Source organism: Sceloporus occidentalis, unplaced genomic scaffold, assembly GCF_023333645.1.
Source record: "Sceloporus occidentalis isolate IW3139 unplaced genomic scaffold, rSceOcc1.0.p SCAF_3, whole genome shotgun sequence".
Lineage (NCBI taxonomy): Eukaryota > Metazoa > Chordata > Lepidosauria > Squamata > Phrynosomatidae > Sceloporus > Sceloporus occidentalis.
Genome location: NW_028316983.1, coordinates 125,568,559 through 125,586,709, shown reverse-complemented (window position 1 = coordinate 125,586,709; position 18,151 = coordinate 125,568,559). Strand labels below are relative to the sequence as shown.

The following is an 18,151-nucleotide window of genomic DNA, read 5'->3' as shown; positions in this document are numbered from 1 at the left end:
CACTGAAAGACAGGTGATGGCTTCCACAGGAACACTGCCCTTTTGTGATTCCAAGGAGCAAGAGGGTAAGAAATGGGAGAGGGGGGATGCACAGGATTGTTTGTGTAAGCCTTTCCACGCAGTAATATATAACTAAACTGCTCTACTTTTTCATTCTCCAGTATGTGTCTGAAGCCTGCAAGTGACAAGAGGTTGAGAATTACTCAAATCAAGAAAGAGTTAAGAACATTATTAAACAGGGGCTTGAGGAAATCACCGTGTTTTGGCACATGCTAGAACCTGGGAAGGAACTTGTGAGCTAATGGTTTTTTGTAACATGCACATATACTGCCCCAGGATGAACCAACTGGAAGGTTTAAACCTCCTGTTCCTGACTGCTGAAGTCTAAAGACCACTGCAAGAAGGGTGTGTGCGTGTGAATGAATGAGTGAGTGAAATTCTCCCATCCACCAGTGAGATAACTGTTCATTCTTGCTATTAGCAGTAGGAAAATGGCAATACTGAATTACCTTGTTGGTAGCACTTGAGCAGCTGATTTCCAGTACTTCCGAGTTATTTAATTCAGATGCTTGCTTGTCCAGTGGCAAGTCAGACTGAGTCAATTTCTGTTGATCGTTACACAAATTCTGAGAGAGAAACAATAAGACAAAATGACCTTTTTAAAATAAGAAAGCTGGATTGTGCAGTGAATAATGACTCACCAATCATGACTTTTCTAGGCAAGTCTCAATCAAAGTCTATCCTATTTTACAGGCTTGTTTTAAAAACATAGTAAAATAATCCCCACAGAGGGAAAGTAGTTTACAAATGTAACAGAACCACGGTAATTCAGTTGGGCTGTGCTTCAGGAAGTTTGTTTAGGCACAGTAAGAAAAATACCAAAATGAACTGGTTTGAAACTAAATCCACAAAAAAGTGATACCTTTATTTGCCCAGCTAAAAAGAAGAAAATACACCATCATGCAAGCTTTTGAAGCTTCATTGGCTTCTTCGTCAACCAAAGGATGTTTAAAAACATACAGAAGAAAATGACATATAGTGTCACTCTTGGACAGGGGATATGACTGTGGTTTTGAACTAATATGTTTTGAATGTGGTGCTCTATTACACAATATGATAGAGTTGTTTGCGAGGTGCTGGCAGCCTACTCATTGTTGTGTTTACCTGATTGTGCAGCCCTATCCTTACTTTTTATCCTCACTTTTTATAAGCTATAATTTGTTTATACTCTCCAATCTGCCTGTACATGAACCTATGGTATAAGACTAAGTTATGTTTTAAATTGGAATTTTTTAATTGTGCTGGCCAAATGGCTGTAATAAAGTTGTTGTTGTTGTTATTATATAGTGTCACAGGCCTACATTTTGTCTCAGATGTTACTTCTGCTGTCAGCTGTGATGGCCTGAAGGGATATCAATACAGGCAGAGTCCACTTTCCTGGGATTTAACCCTTTGACATTTCTACTTCCCAGCAAAGAAAAAACCCTTTCATTTGGAGTGCAACTGGCCAGTGCTACCTATACAGCACCTAAAAGTTTTTTTCAGATATAACAGTATAGAGACTTCTTGATAAATTCAATACTCTTTCCGTAAGAAAGTGGCTTGTGGCCTTGCACAAAATAGATATAGCCTTGATCTCAAGAGAAGTTACTTTGCTGCTGCTAATGGAATTGAGATGTTATTGCTTTTTACTGCCCTTTCTCCCCGGTCCCCACATGACCAAGAATAGGAGTGGCCTTTGGCTGCACTGGTATCTCCCCCCAGACTATCTTAAGCAACAACAGAAGTAATATTGGAGACACAACGTAGGCCTGTGACTCTAACGTTGTTACTTTTCTTCTCCCGTATGTTTTAAATATTTTAGCCTGATGAACCAAGTGAAGGTTTGAAAATGTGCATTATGTAGTTTGTGCTTTTTGGTTGGCCCAGTAAAGATACCATTGTTTTGTGGATTTGGGATTTTTGTTGTATTTTGCTGCATGGCCAACACAGCTACTCCAATTTAGTTTGAGACAGGCTTATTTCAAATTGGCCCTAAGATAACCACATCCATTACTTATTACAAATCAGATTGATCTGGGGAAACAAATGCTAGGAGATATGGTGTTTACATTGTACCTACTTTGTAAGTTACTGAAGACGGGTAATATAAAATCATAATTTAAGCTGTTGGACACAACTTAAATAGGTCGTGGGATGTGTAGATTAGGAGAGTTAAATCAAAACATTATTCTTCCATAAGCCTCAATACATCCCTCCATTCACTATACTGTATTTTCATTTTAGCTATACATAGCACACTAATTGTAAAACAGCAATGAAAACCCTTCCCAAAAGAGTTTGTGCTGTTCTCTAATCCCTACTTCAATCCAATAATAAAAACTGCAGAAATCTGCAGAAAGGTTGAACCTTTAGCTTCTGGAAGGTTCAGCTGTGACACATTTTTAAACAGAAAACAATGAATTCTAAAATAGGTCATTTGTAATTAAATGACACAGTGGCATAAATTGACTATTTTGTCTACTGGAAAACACCTTCATGCTTTCAGTATCCATTTCTACTATACATTATGAGTGGAGTGCAGTCTTTCACTCCAATACACTTTCAAGTAAACTTTCTCTGTTGGCATGTTTCTGATTTTCCACTTGTGGCTTTTTGAATGTGAAAATAAGAACAATTTCTAAATAAAGATGCCTTATGTGCTGCAATTTCACAGTGAAAATCATCACCCTGTCTGAAGGCAGTATTTTGTTGCCATGGAAAATAGGTGTACGACTAGGGAGGGAGGATATGACAACATGAAAAAGAAATTGCACATAGGGCAACAGGAACACAGGACAGGCAAGAAAGAACATTAAGTCAAACATATTTGTGGGAGTGCTCCAGACAGTTTAAACCAGACTGTTTGAAGGTCAGTGCATAAAAAAGAAAAGTGTTTTCCACTTTGATAAAAAAAAAAAATCCTAGTTTTTAACACACTGTCCAGAGCACTCACCCAAAACCGTATGATTTAATGCTCTGTCTCCTCTGTCCCATGTGTCTACTCTCTAGCCCCAGCAACCATTTTGTCCTGCATACTGTGTGCACTTATTGTTCTTAAATACAATTTTTGCTATCGTCCAGTTAAGGGGTAGATTTCCTCTCTAATTTGTGAAATTCAATATAGGTCAGGCCGCAACATGGTAACAACTCATGGCCTTACTGGTTGAAGACCAAAAAACTTTGGAACGTGTGCAAGGTAAGAGAGTGGCAATCTTGCCAGGGATTATACCTGTGGACTTGAATAGGACTTCTGTATGCGCAGCTCAAGGCAGATTGTGTACTGTATAAATAGTCTCATAACTACAGAAAAGGGATTACTCCCTCCAAGGATGATGATGTTGTTATGTGCCTTCGAGTCATTTCCAATTTATGGTGATCTTAGGCAAACCTGAGGTTTAGAGTGTGTGGTTTTCCCAAGGCCACCCAGTGGGTTTCCATTGCTGAGTGGTAATTCGAACCCTGGTCTTCAGAGTCACAGTCCAAGCTCAAACCACTACATTACACTGCCTGTAGAGTAGCTATAATTGCAAGAGAAAAGGGGGACAGATTTTCTGGAGGCATTACAAGCTTATAATGCCTAGCAAGACTCAGCTCTGAATGTGATGTGTGCATTACTCTGCCACCAAATAACTAACAGGATTTCAGTGAGTTTTCTATCATCAAAACTAGAATCAAGCAAATTCACAGAAAAGAAATGTCTCAAGTGCTTCATAAGTTGGCCATGAAATTTATGAAGACGAATACCTGAGGCTAGCTGAAATTAACACTTAAAGCTAATGTGAATACAATTAGACTGATGTGGATATTTCTCAATTAAAAGTGACAGATGCACTCTTTGTTACACCTTAATGAGATTTTAAATTCTAACAAAGGCAAGGATGAAGAGCAGACTCAATTGCAGATGGCACCCAGAGTGCCACCCACAGTGTGCTGGCAGAGAAAGGTCATTCAGCCACAATGCCTTTTAAGCATTTAGAAGATGTGTCAGTTCCAACTGCCAGGGACTATTCTACAGAACTGTCCTGATGATGGGTCAAAACTCCTTTGTGCAAGAAATAAGCAAGCCAAGAAAATTCTTACTATTTTTAAAAAAGAAGAGCAGTGAAAGACAAAAGAGATGGGTTTCTAGAAATTAGTATTCTGTTCAATGAACTACAAGGAAAGTAAGCTGGGTGGGTGTGGTGCGGTGCCTCTGGGCACACTAGCCCCTCAAAATAAGAAGTGGCTTTTTAAAGAGAGAGAATTCAAAGACATCATAGCCATGTGTTAGTCTGTAGAATCAGTGCGTAAAGAGATCTTGTAGCACATTTGAGACTCACTAAAAGCAAGAACTTGACAGCAGGAGCTTTCCTAGACTTGAGTCTAAAGGTAAAGGTCTTCCCCGTTGACAAGGTTGTCAAGTCATGTCCGACCATAAAGGGGGGGGGGGGGGGGTTCTCATCTCTGTTACTAAACCAAAGAGCCAGCATTGTCAGAGACTACTCTGTGATCGTGTGGAAAGCCTGACAGCACAGAACACTGCTTACCTTCCCACTGGAGTGGTACCTGTTTATCTACTAGCCTTTGCATGCTTTCGAACTGCTAGGCTGGCAGGAGCTGGGACCCGTGATGATAGCTCACCCGATCATGTAGCACCTGGGCCTCGAACTGCCAACCTGCCGATCTTGCAATCAATAGAGTCAGCGTCTTAACTACTTGAGCCACTGCATCCCTTTAGACTTTTGAGTCTACTCCCTCATTAAAAAATACAATGCATCTGAGGAAGTAGACTTGAGTCTAGGAAAGCTCCTGCTGTCCACTTCTTTCTTTCAGTGAGTGCAAGATTTTTCAAGAGGGAACAAGACCCTCCTTTAGACCAGGTGGGTGCAGGGTTCAGGGAGCTTGTGGATAAACTGGGAGAAGGCCGCCATGGGTCTCTCCTGGCCAATGGGGGCGTACTAAAATAAATGACAGCACTTGGCCACAGAGAAACCATACTTGCTCATAGAGAATCATTGGAAAATACGTGCCCACAGCAAGTATTCCCCAATGTTCTGCTATGGGCAAGTATTCCCCAATGATCCCTATGGGAAAGTACTCTCCAATGAATCTCTATGGGAAGCATTCTCTAATGATTTCCTAGGGGCAAGTATCCTGGATATTACACAATTGTTATCCAATGTTATTTTAATTTGCTGTCTGCTATATTTTATTGTTTGAATGTTAAGGTGCATTAACATGTATCATGTTTAATTGTTGCTGTAGATTGTAGGCCACAGGCAGGTTTATTTTATCTATCTTAATTGATTGTATGTACAGTGTTGTGTAGATTTACACTACTTTATAAATAAAGCTTAATAATAATAATAATAATAATAATAAGTATTCCTCAATGACTCCCTATGGGCAAGTATGGTTTCTCTATGGGTTAGTATTCCCCAATGATCCTCTATGGGAAAATGTTCCTCAATGATCCTCTATGGGCAAATATCCTCAATGACTCCTAGTGGGCAAGTGTTTCCCAATGATTCCTAATGGGCAAGTATTCTGCAATGATTCCCTATGGGCAAGTATGGTTTCTCTATGGGCAAATATCCTCCCGTGACTCCTAATGGGCAAGTAGTCCTCAATGATCTTCTATGGGCAAGTGTTCCTTAATGATTCCCTATGTGTTCCTCAATGATCTTCTATGGGCAAGTGTTCCTTAATGATTCCCTATGTGTTCCTCAATGATCTTCTATGGGCAAGTGTTCCTTAATGATTCCCTATGTGTTCCTCAATGATCTTCTATGGGCAAGTGTTCCTCAATGATTCCCTATGGGCAAGTGTTCCTCAATGATCTTCTATGGGCAAGGGTTCCTCAATGATCTTCTATGGTCAAGGATTCCTCAATGATCTTCTATGGGCAAGTGTTCCTCAATGATCTTCTATGGGCATGGGTTCCTCAATGATCTTCTATGGGCAAGGGTTCCTCAATGATCTTCTATGGGCAAGTGTTCCTTAATGATTCCCTATGGGCAAGTGTTCCTCAATGATCTTCTATGGGCAAGTGTTCCTCAATGATCTTCTATGGGCAAGTGTTCCTCAATGATCTTCTATGGGCAAGTGTTCCTCAATGATCTTCTATGGGCAAGTGTTCCTCAATGATTCCCTATGGGCAAGTGTTCCTCAATGATCTTCTATGGGCAAGTGTTCCTCAATGATCTTCTATGGGCAAGTGTTCCTCAATGATCTTCTATGGGCAAGTGTTCCTCAATGATCTTCTATGGGCAAGTGTTCCTCAATGATCTTCTATGGGCAAGTGTTCCTTAATGATTCCCTATGGGCAAGTGTTCCTCAATGATCTTCTATGGGCAAGTGTTCCTCAATGATCTTCTATGGGCAAGTGTTCCTCAATGATCTTCTATGGGCAAGTGTTCCTCAATGATCTTCTATGGGCAAGTGTTCCTCAATGATCTTCTATGGGCAAGTGTTCCTTAATGATTCCCTATGGGCAAGTGTTCCTCAATGATCTTCTATGGGCAAGTGTTCCTCAATGATCTTCTATGGGCGAGTGTTCCTTAATGATTCCCTATGTGTTCCTCAATGATCTTCTATGGGCGAGTGTTCCTTAATGATTCCCTATGTGTTCCTCAATGATCTTCTATGGGCGAGTGTTCCTTAATGATTCCCTATGTGTTCCTCAATGATCTTCTATGGGCGAGTGTTCCTTAATGATTCCCTATGTGTTCCTCAATGATCTTCTATGGGCAAGTGTTCCTTAATGATTCCCTATGTGTTCCTCAATGATCTTCTATGGGCGAGTGTTCCTTAATGATTCCCTATGTGTTCCTCAATGATCTTCTATGGGCGAGTGTTCCTTAATGATTCCCTATGTGTTCCTCAATGATCTTCTATGGGCGAGTGTTCCTTAATGATTCCCTATGTGTTCCTCAATGATCTTCTATGGGCGAGTGTTCCTTAATGATTCCCTATGTGTTCCTCAATGATCTTCTATGGGCGAGTGTTCCTTAATGATTCCCTATGTGTTCCTCAATGATCTTCTATGGGCGAGTGTTCCTTAATGATTCCCTATGTGTTCCTCAATGATCTTCTATGGGCGAGTGTTCCTTAATGATTCCCTATGTGTTCCTCAATGATCTTCTATGGGCGAGTGTTCCTTAATGATTCCCTATGTGTTCCTCAATGATCTTCTATGGGCGAGTGTTCCTTAATGATTCCCTATGTGTTCCTCAATGATCTTCTATGGGCGAGTGTTCCTTAATGATTCCCTATGGGCAAGTGTTCCTCAATGATCTTCTATGGGCAAGTGTTCCTCAATGATCTTCTATGGGCAAGTGTTCCTCAATGATCTTCTATGGGCAAGTGTTCTTCAATGATCTTCTATGGGCAAGTGTTCCTCAATGATCTTCTATGGGCAAGTGTTCCTCAATGATTTTCTATGGGCAAGGGTTCCCCAAGGGCTGCCACGTCTTCCTAGGCCCGCTCCCTGCCTTTCCGGAGGAGGGCTTCCCTGGCGGTGTCCCTGGCGTACCTGGACTCGGAGGGGCAGGTAAGTCCCGCAGAGCTCTTGGCCGAGTTCCCAGAGGCCCGGCGTCTGGGTGGGGTTCCGGGGGCTGCTGTTCCTTGGCCCCAGGAGGGGCCCTGCCTTGACAGGGACAGGCAGCCTGCTCCCGGGGGGGCTCTGGACGGGCTTGCAGCCCAGGGTCCGCACCAGGCTGAGGGCCATCTCCAGGGGGGACCCGGCGCCCCCCTCCTCCTCCTCCTCCTCCTCCCCCTCTTCGTCCTCCTCCAAACAGCAGCAGCAGCAGTCCTCCTTGGTCCGGGGAGGGCTGGGTCCTGGCAGGGCCTCCTCCAGGGAGGCCTCCCCTCCTCCTCCTCCTCCTTCTTCCTCCTCCTCCTCCTCCTCTTCCTCCTGCTGCTCCAGGGGCGCCCTTCCCGCGCAGGAGAGGCTCCGGGCCACTTTGCGGGGGATCCTGCAGACAGCCTCGTAGTCGGCGTCGGCCACCCGGAGCACCGCGCAGCCCCTGCAGCGCCTGGGGCGGCCCCCGGCGGAGGGGCAGTCCCTTCCAGGGGAGCAGGAGGCCTCGGGGCCGTCGGTGGCCCAGCACTCGAAGCCCGAGTAGGCGAAGTCCTGGCGGAGCAGAGCCGCGTAGCCGCCGCCGTCGTGGCCGGGCTCCTTCTCCTGGCCGTGGCCTTCCTGGGGAGCGGGCTCCTTGTTGTTCCTGCGGTACATGGCTGCGATGCAGAGCTTGAGGCGCTCCTTCTGCAGGAGCAGCCTCTGCAGCCGCTCCAGGGAGAGGGCCTCGATGCGGGCGGCCACGGCGTCGAAGCGGAGCAGCCGCTCCAGCATGAAGGCGCACTTCCCGCAGGCGAACTCCCCCGACGACGAGCCCCGGCCCACCGCCCGCCCCACCGCGTGCGACAGCAGCGCCCCAAGGCTCAGCCCAGAGCCCCGGCGACACTGGAAGAGCCAACGGCGGTGCGCCCCCAGCAAGCCCCGACCGCACACCCGGCAGCGATCCCGCTCCATCCTGCCAGGACGCCGCCGGACGCCCAAGGGATGCTGCCTCGACGGAGCCGCCCGCGAGTCTGGCTCAGGTTTCAAAATGGTGGACCCGGGGGGAGGAGGAGGAGGAGGGGGCGTCCCTCTCGCGCAGAGCATCTCGGGGGTTGTAGTTTCCCTCTGACGCCACCCGGGAGGGAGGGAGGGGGCACCTTCCCTCCGCAAAATAGCCACAGACCCCCCGCAACAGCAGGGAGAGCCAAGCTCCAAAGGGAACCCATTCTCCTCTGCCTACAAAGAGGGCTCTGGACTCCACAGGAATGGAGACAGACGGCAAAAGAGAAGGTTAAGAGGGGATATGAGAGCCCTCTTTAAATATTGGAAGGGGGGTCATATTGAGGAGGGAGCAAGCTTGTTTTCTGCTGCTCCAGAGAATAGGACCCGAAACAATGGATGCAAACTACAGGAAAAGAGATTCTACCTCAACATTAGGAGGAACTTCCTGACAGTAAGGGCTGTTTGACAGTGTAACACACTCCCTCGGAGGTCTTTAGAGGTCTTTAAGCAGAGGCTGGATGGCCATCTGTGGGGGTGGTTTAATTGTGAGTTCCTGCATGGCAGAATGGGGTTGGACTGGATGGCCCTTGTGGTCTCTTCCAACTCTATGATTCATTGCCTAAACACACTCCTTCCTCTGAGGATGATAGAGTCTCCTTCCTTGGAGGTCTTTAAGCAGAGGCTGGATGGCCATCTGTCAATGGGGATGCTTTGACTGAGATTTCCTGCATGGCAAAATGGGGTTGGACTGGATGGCCATTCTTGGGGTCTCTTCCAACTCTATGATTCTGTGGATTGCAAAAGAGGAGTCCTTGTTGAGATGCAAATGGACTTTAAATTTCCTGGACTTTGCCCAGGAGCCACATGGCCAGAGGAGGAGGAGCCTGCCTGCAAAAGATGCCCTCCTTGTAGTACCTTAACTAAGGACAGAAACAACAAAATGCAGGCATCTGACTGACAGCTCAAATGTTCCTCCTGTCTGGTTTTGTAACATCTTGCCTGAAGAAGGAGCCAACAGAGCTTGGAAAGCTTGCAAGTATATTGTGCTTTTTGGTTGGCCAATAAAGGGATCACTGTTTGGTGGGTGTTTTGTTTCTTTGTACACATGTCAGTCATTTCCAAGGGAAGAGGAGGAGGAGGAGGAGTGCTGAGGCAGCTGTTCAGTCCCACGCTGGCCTCACACTTCACTTTGCACCCCAGGCAGAAAAGCACATTGGTCCCTCTATGGAGGTGTCCACAAGACTCCCTTGAGGACCATTTTTGGCACGCCTGCTCTCTTTTTGGTTTTACAGGGACATCTTGTTCAAAACAAGAAAGCCAATAGATGAATGCATCTGAGGAAGTCAACGGAAGTCTACAAAAGCTCATATTATTATTATTATTATTATTATTATTATTAACCTTTGCCGATTTCTTTCTTTCAGTTACTCTCAAAGGTGCTATAAGATCTCTCTACAGACTGATTCTACAGACTAAGGAGCTGTTCTGGCCGCAGCATCATGGTGCTCCTCTGGTGCTGCATACAGACAACATAGCACCAAAGGAGCACCATAAAGCTGCGCCACCACGGCTATTGCACCCTTTTCAGGGCGCAAAAAGGAGCCACTTTTTTGCAGCTACTTTTCGCACCCTGGAAAAGCTGGGTTGGGGCCACACCATGCAGTTGCTGCCACCCCAATCCAGCAAAAATGGAGGCACCTGCAGGCTGCCCCTTAGGAGCGGTCTGCACAGTCCCTAACACAGCTATATCCTTGAATTCTAGTAGATGAAGAGGTACCCAGGAGAAGAGGCTACTGTCAGGACAGAACATGGAAAAACAGAATGGTTCCCAATTGGCAAAGGGGCCAGACAAGGCTGCGTTTCTTCACCCTACCTGTTCAACTAATATGCAGAACATATTGTAAGGAAAGCAGGCTTGGACACGGAAGAGGGAGGAGTGAAAATAGGAGGAAGGAATATCAATAATCTGAGATATGCAGATGACACGATAGTACTAGCACAAAACCTCCCAGACCTAGAACTACTACTAAAGAAGATAAAGGAAGAAAGTGCAAAGGCAAGCTTGCTACTGAACATAAAGTAAACAGAAATAATGACCACAGAGTGCCTACATAAATTCAATCCAGGAGGATATCACACGACTGAAATTGGAAGTAAAATCCAGTGCCATCCTGAATGGAATCATGCTTATTCACGTTATAGAGCAAAAGGTTAGCACACGCGATCGCTGGCAGTCCAAACGCAATCACGCATCAATCCACAGTTAAATAAATTCAGGCCCGTTACAAACAGGCCTTAAAGTACACGATGAGCGCGTACTAGGGTTAGAAAGGGGTGTCCTTTCCGGACGCCCCCAACCCTAGTCCGTGCTCCGTGCATAGAAAATGGCGGCGGCCGTTCCACACGGCCGCCGCCATCACTACATCACGACTGCGCCGCCTCAAAACGAGGCAGCGCGGTTGTGACATATTGGGGCCGTGCCAGGGCGCCTAGGGCGCCCTTTCCGCAACCCCAGAAGGAGCTCCATTTCGGAGCTCCTTCCTGGCTTTGCGTCACTGGGTGCAGCCTTCAGATGGCTGTGCCCAGAAACGCAGAGGAGAAAGGGGCCAAGTGGCCCCTTTCTCCTCCTCCCTGCTGTCGCGAGGTGTCCTTGGGGCTTGGAGCCCCAAGGACACCCCTTTCCAGGCGGCAGGGAAGTGGCGTTTTGCCGCTTCCCCACGGCCTGGAAAGCGGCAGATCGGGGCCTCAGCGGCTGCCGCTCTGGCTGCTGAGGCCCCGATCTGGCGAGGAAACGGGCGGGTGCAGGCTGCTCCTTTTCGGTGGTCTGTAACCCGCCTCAGTGAACTAGCGAAGTCACAACCCCTGTTCCTAGGCAACTTCGCACTCAGTGCGCTGTTGTTTGGTGTGTTGTACATGTCTCCTTTGGTCCAGGTTCCCCCCCACCCCATTCTGGAAGGGGGTTTCCCATGAAGCCACACTGCAATTCTGCTTCAATTTTGCTTCCGCTTGTCCTTTAGCATTGCTGAGGGGGTGCTGCTGCCTGCTAATTAAGAGGCATGGACCAGGAACTATTTGATAACCATTATATTCACATTTTAATGTGACAAGAGAGAATATATTCTCATTTTAATGTGAATAGAGCATGTTCTTCCAACCATTCTTCCCGCACCCCCCAACCTCTTTTGTAAATGGTGGGGTTCCTTGGTTCCTCTCTCTCACTCACCTGAATATGCTATGCTCCAGTCATCTGGAGTCGCACTGAGAATGCGCAAGGGTGCCAATTCGCAATTAAGAACCCACCGATGTGATGGCTTACTTTGCACAGAATCTGGTTCGCGTTCAGGGAGGCCATTACAGCAAATTTAAGGTGTGATAAGTAATCACATAATTGCGTGAATTTTCAAATTGACATCGCTATCTTCTCTTTCGAAATTGAGAGCCTCTCGTCCCGTGTGATAAACTCCTCAGACAATGAAGAAATAGAAAGAGTAAGAGTTCTTACACCTGGGATCAGACATTGATAGAAATGGGGACTGCAGCCAGGAAATAAGAAGACTAAGGGGCTCAACAGACTGCCCCAAAGGGGTGGCCTGCAACCACCCCTTTTCACACCAGTTTGGGGCTGTAGCATCCCCATGCCACAGCCCCAATCCGGCCTTTCCAGGATGTGAAAAGGAGCCACAAAAAGCAGCTCCTTTTTACACCCTGGAAAGGGTTCCACAGTCACTGCAGTGTGGCTATGCAGTGCTCCTTCGGTGCTGCGTCATATGGATGCAGTGCTGGAGGAGTGCCATGACGTCATGGACTGTACAGGCCAGTCTGTACAGAACCTAAGAATGGGGAGGACAGCTATGAAAGAACTAGAAAAGAGATTAAAATGCAAAGATCTACAACTGAGCACAAAAGTCAGAATCGTACAAGCCATCGTATTCCCTATGATGTGAGAGCTGGACAGTTAAGAAAGAAGATAGGAAGAAAATAAATGCATTTGAGATGCTGGAAAAGGTGCTGAGGATCCCACAAACAGCCAAAAAAATGGGTCCCAGAGCAGATCAAGACAGAAATCTCCATGAAAGCCAAGATGACCAAACTGAGGTTGTTGTACTTTGGGCACATCGTGGGAAGGGAAGACTCACTGGAAAAGCAATGCTAGGAAAGGTGGAGGGATGCAGAAAGAGAGGAAGGCCACATGCTAGATGCTTATTAAGGAGGTCATAGGTATGTGTTTGCAGGAACTAAGCAGTGCAATGGAGGACAGGGAGTCTTGGAGGTGTCTCAGCCACAAGGTCACCATGGGTCAAAATCGACTTGAGGACAGAGAACAACAAAGATTAAGAGGTTGTGGTCCAGCTTAGAGCTGCAGTTGCAGTGGGCACTGAGTGCGGAAGCAGGACACCCCAAGGCAGCCTTGCCTGGAAGCAGAGATGAGCAGAGGCCAGATGACCAGATGTGTCCTCACTTCCAGGGAGGACTAGGCACTGCAAAATGGATGATAGCCAAGAAAAATGGAAGACATGACCAAGGAAAAGCTCAAAACACTATAAATATAAATTCATGTTTCTTGGACATGGTTAAAATGAAGAACCTTTGGGAAATCATCCTGGGCAGAAGTCTGAAATGGAGGACATGTCCTGGAAAAGAGGGACTGTCTAGTTACCCTGAGCAGAGGGCAAGAGCTGCCTCTCTCCTCCCTGGCTTCCTCATTTTCAGGCAGTGCCAGGGAGGCCACTGGTGCCAACCTGCCTGCCCACCTTCATTTAAAGCAGCCCCAGTAGTTGGTAGCGCTTGACAGAATAGGCTAAAGGAAGAAGAGCATGGAGGAGGTGCAATAGTGGGATAAAGCAGAGGCAGGAATGGGGGTGGCGGTACTGGTGGAAGAAAGGGACTGGGAAAGATGGAAGGGGTGGAGCAGAGGTAGAAAGAGGAAGAAAATGGGAGTGATAGTAGGAAGATGCAAAGGAGGACCTGGGACCACAGTGAGGTTAGATGAAACAAGAGGGCAAGGAGGAATTTGCACTCCACGTGGCAACTGGGACTGTAATTTTGTGGCAACAAAAAGTTACTGTCCAAGAGCTGGAAAGGCCATGTTATTCCAGCAGCAGATACATTGTTTCCAAGAAAGATATCAGAATCCTTTGCAAAACTGAATTATAATTGTTGCCTCACAGTAAACTAATAGATCTTGAAATGCAAATTTATAGAATTTTTGCCTCAGCAGAGAAATTCACAACTGGGTTGCAATTTCAATCAGGACAAATTCAACCAGGAGACTGGGGGTCATGAATTCGATTCACAAAAACAATTGGTAATTTTTAAAAAATAAAATTAAAATTAAAATTTAAGCTTAAATTTTAACTTTAATTGAATATAAAATTTAAATTTAATTTTAAAGTTTTTTTCTTTAGAAAAAAATACTGTTTCCCTGTTTTCCAGAATTTGAAATGCCTGTCTGAAGCTGTAATTTGCCCTGCTGAAGAAGGGCAGTGTCACAGTATGGATATAGAATCATAGAATCATAGAATCATAGAGTTGGAAGAGACCACTAGGGCCATCCAGTCCAACCCCCTGCCATGCAGGAAATCCAATTCAAAGCATCCCTGACAGATGGCCATCCAGCCTCTGTTTAAAGACCTCCAAGTGTTTTCTCCACAGGGGGGCAACAGCAGCATCATACTGACATTGTATGTTTTATCCTGCAGGGTTAATAGCAACCAAGGAGATTCTTTATATCAGGAAGACAGGAAAACCTCATCCTCCTCCCCCCAAACACAATTGACACAATGCCACCTCACTCCTACCCCACCTGCTTTTAAGGTTTTAAATGATAGGTTAAGAGATTATGCAGCTCTCTCTTGCATTGTTTGATTTGGCACTGTACATGCAACTATGATTTAAAAACAAGAAATGTAAGACTGGACATTATGAAAAAAGCCACCAGACCTATGAAGAATACAAGCCCATTTATACATCAGCACTTCATAGGCCAACCTGTACAATCCAGACCACATAGTACTACTGAATTAGAAGCAATGCAACAATAACTATCTCATGAGATGAAGTAATCAGTGGCATCATTAGGGAGGTTCGGGGAGTGTGGGCTGCATCAGGTGAGAGCCTAGAAGAGGGATGACACCAGGTGGGACCGCTTTATAAAAAACCTTCTGCTGTGGTGGTAAAGAAGTGGGCCAAGTGGGCCCTTTTGGCTGCTCTGGCCCCCCTGACAGTCCCCCCTGCACCTGGTGACACCAGAAATAGGGATGCCACTGGTATTAGTGTCCCTATTATTATTATTATTATTATTATTATTATTATTATTATTATTATTTCTTTTATATTCTACCTCAACCCCTCCACCCACAAAAAGAAAACATTCAAAAATCAGTCCCAAGCAGTATCTGGCTCCAGAAACCTCTGGATACACTCCAGACCTTGTTTTCTGTAATGGATGAGCGGAAGCAATCTGGGATTGGAGCAGCTTCGTTTGTTTCTAACTTTGTTGTTATGAAGGGATCACTGCCTGAGACTCAGTAAAGAGAGGCTGGATGGTCTTCTGTTGGGAGTGCTTTGATTGTGTCTTCCTGTATGCCATGGGTTGGACTGGATGGCCCTTGTGGTTTCTTCCAAGCCTATGAATCTATGTAAGGGTGCAGAATCAATTAAGGTGGTCTGCCCCAGGAGGCTGATATATTCAGACGAACTCTTGGTGGCTCTTTATAACTGTACATTTTTACTTATGCCTTTATGTGTGATTTTAATCTGTATTTGTTTTGTTTTTTAATTTTAATAAGCCAATTTGAGTCCTAGGGCTGTTGGAAAAGGCAGGATAAAGTAATTTAGCCTAAGGCTAAAAAACAAGGATAGCTAAAAATCTGACAAAGTTAAATCACAACTAAACAATGATCATATTAAAACACTATTAATTTTTAAATTGTATAAAATCATTTAAAAACATAACAACATTAAAAATACAGCAGAGAAGCCTCCCAAAAGGGCTCCCTGACACCTATTAATTATTAAGAGCCTATCTGAATAAAAAGGTAATTGTTTACTAAAGTAGTAGTAGTAGCATTAGTTAGGACAATAATGGACTGAGAAGGAACAGTAGAATACCAAAGCTTAAGATATGAATGATGGGTTTTGAATGATGAATGGTGTCTATGTATGTGTATCTGGAATATCGGTTCAAGAGAATTAACGAAGACATTCTCATGAGGGCTGAGTGGACAGGCAAAAGCTGTAGCTCCATCCTACTTTTGCAGCTGCACATTTCCTATGATAAATGCTGCTAGTGGGATCATGACTCCAGTGTCTTGCCTGGGAGTAGAGAAAGACGACTGGAACAATCAGAGAGGTACTACAAACAGCTTCATTTATATACCAAACAGCTTCATTTATATACCGCTTCATACTGAACTAACAGTGTCTAAGCGGTTTACAACTGTAAGATAATTGCCCCCAACAATCTGGGTGCTCATTTTAGTGACCTTGGAAGGATGCAAGTCTGAGTCAAGCTTGAGCCCCCTTAGCTGGGATTGAACTCGCAACCTTATGGTTTTGAGTGAGTGGCTGCAGTACAGGCATTTAACAACTGCACCAACAGGGCTCCTTACTACAAGGTATCATCGCTTTGTGCATTTTGGATGCAGGCAAGAAGAAAGAAAAGTAAAGGTTTTCAAGGTAAATGCTAGGCAGATTCTAGTTATCTAGTCTGGCTCATGGAAAAATCTTTTATATGTTTTACTGTGTTGACTATAAATCACTCTGTGTTATGTTTTGTTTATGGAGCAATGCAATTGTATCCCCATCTAGTGACTGGTGGCTTCCATGTCAGTGGGGTGGTGAACTCATTCTTGATTTTAGTTAGAACTTTAAAGTCGCTGTCCAAGGTGCTGAACAACTAGAGCCCTGCAAACCTCTCACATTCATTGCATTTTAAGAATTCACTTTTAAAACTGGGATTCAAGGATGCTTAAGGATGCATCAGGGGGTGACATGCTTGAGATTGGAGCTGAGATACAAGAATCGAGGCGGGCTCTCTCTATAGTTTTGTTTTGTTTATTTCAAATGATGCAGAAAGCAAGGACGCAACCTTTCCCACTCAGGGCATGTTCAGAATTTTTTTTTAAGGGTTGGGATATTCTCTGGAATATGGGGCCTTCTCTGCCTGCATGTAATATAGCAGTGGTGGTCCTCAGCCCACAAGTAATCCAGAAAGTCTGCTTGTGTGGCCTACCAGGAGTTCCCATTGCTGCCATAGCCCTTCCCCAGTGTCTCTGTGGCACACCACCATCCCTTGCATTTCTGCAAGAGCCAGGCAAAAGCATCCAGATGTGTGAGAAAAGGAAGGGGAATGCCCGGCAGAATGCAGCTTGCCAGAAACATTAGTCTCACACCTCTATACAGATCATTTTTAAATCACTTCCTGGGCAGAAGTAAATGTCTTGTGTGGCTACAGGAAGAATATATGCCCAGCTGCAAAAGTTTACTGATTTACTTTCACCCAGTTATTCATTCAAACATTCTGCTCAGCCTTCTTTCCAAATGAATCTCTCAAACAGTTTAAACCAATGCTTAAGTTCTACTATCAGCAAGCACTGTGGGCTGAAATGAGGGCAAAAACACAATTCATAATGTAGTACTGGGGAACTTCAGCTGCATCATTACCTGCACTTTCATTTTCCATGGCTCTTCCAGACATTGCAGCCGGTGCTGTTTTTCTGTGGACAGCAGCTCAAGCAGCTGCTCCTTTTCTTTCAGATTCCAGGTCAGCTCCTCAATCTTTCTGCAAGGAGAAAGGGTCTGGTCACCTTGGCTAACACAAGGAAATAGTACTGCTTCCATACAGGATATGGCAGGATGGGCATTTGTTGCAATTTATGTCTGTGGGGGAAGTTGGGCCATAACAGTACAGAGACATCTACAATAAGGCACTGATGGTTCTGGGAGTAATCGAAACACCCACAGAGGCACCTTTCCCACAAAATCAGTAAACAAAGAAAGAAATAAAAAAGCAAGGGGAAATTACATCATAGCAATAAGGATCGAAATTAATTGTAGCAATAAAGTCCCAATAAGATCCCATAAAAGGAGAGAGGTAAAGTTTGTTTTGCTTCTGAGGGCTCTGAAGTGGAAGTCCATTCCTTAAACTTCTGTAGAGATCCTGTCTTATGGGTAACAGATATAAACTAAACCACTGTATTAAACACACAGATACTCACTTGTCTTTCTCTGCCAATGTAACTTGGTAAGTTTCCAAAAGGGCCTGGCTTTTCTGGGTCTCATCCTGCTTCTTGGAGAACTCCATTAGCTGTCTGTTGAGTTCTAGGGAGCGTTTCTTCTCAATTTCAGCCAGAGTTGTTATCCTATCTGCTTTGGTCTTTGCTGACTGGGCCTCCTGGAGACACAACCAGAGATGACACCAAATAAAAGCTTTAATTTCAGACAATTTAAATACTTGTGTATTGTCCTGCTCTTACTCAGGAATCTGAAAGACCATGAACCATAAAATCATAGGCCCGGTACAGATGGGCCCAAAAGGGTGGGCTGGGTCTGCTTTTCCTGGCTGCG

General features: G+C 45.1%; 1 protein-coding gene across 10 annotated transcripts in view; it reads right to left on the bottom strand.

Annotated features, from left to right (window-relative positions):
* LOC149316715 (myomegalin-like) overlaps positions 1-18,151 on the bottom strand; it is a 149,519-nt gene that overhangs the window by 78,872 nt on the left and 52,496 nt on the right. For 2 of the 10 annotated variants that reach the window (XM_089516093.1, XM_089516094.1), the window contains exons 7-9: positions 17,803-17,978; positions 17,249-17,366; positions 510-626 (exon numbers count right to left, since the gene is read on the bottom strand). In XM_089516093.1, coding sequence (XP_089372219.1) covers positions 510-626; positions 17,249-17,366; positions 17,803-17,978 — 411 coding nt within the window. Of the gene's footprint in view, positions 1-509; positions 627-7,555; positions 8,614-17,248; positions 17,367-17,802; positions 17,979-18,151 lie in introns of those variants that run through there. The other 8 variants (XM_089516098.1, XM_089516097.1, XM_089516091.1 and 5 more) reach the window with 8 other exon arrangements.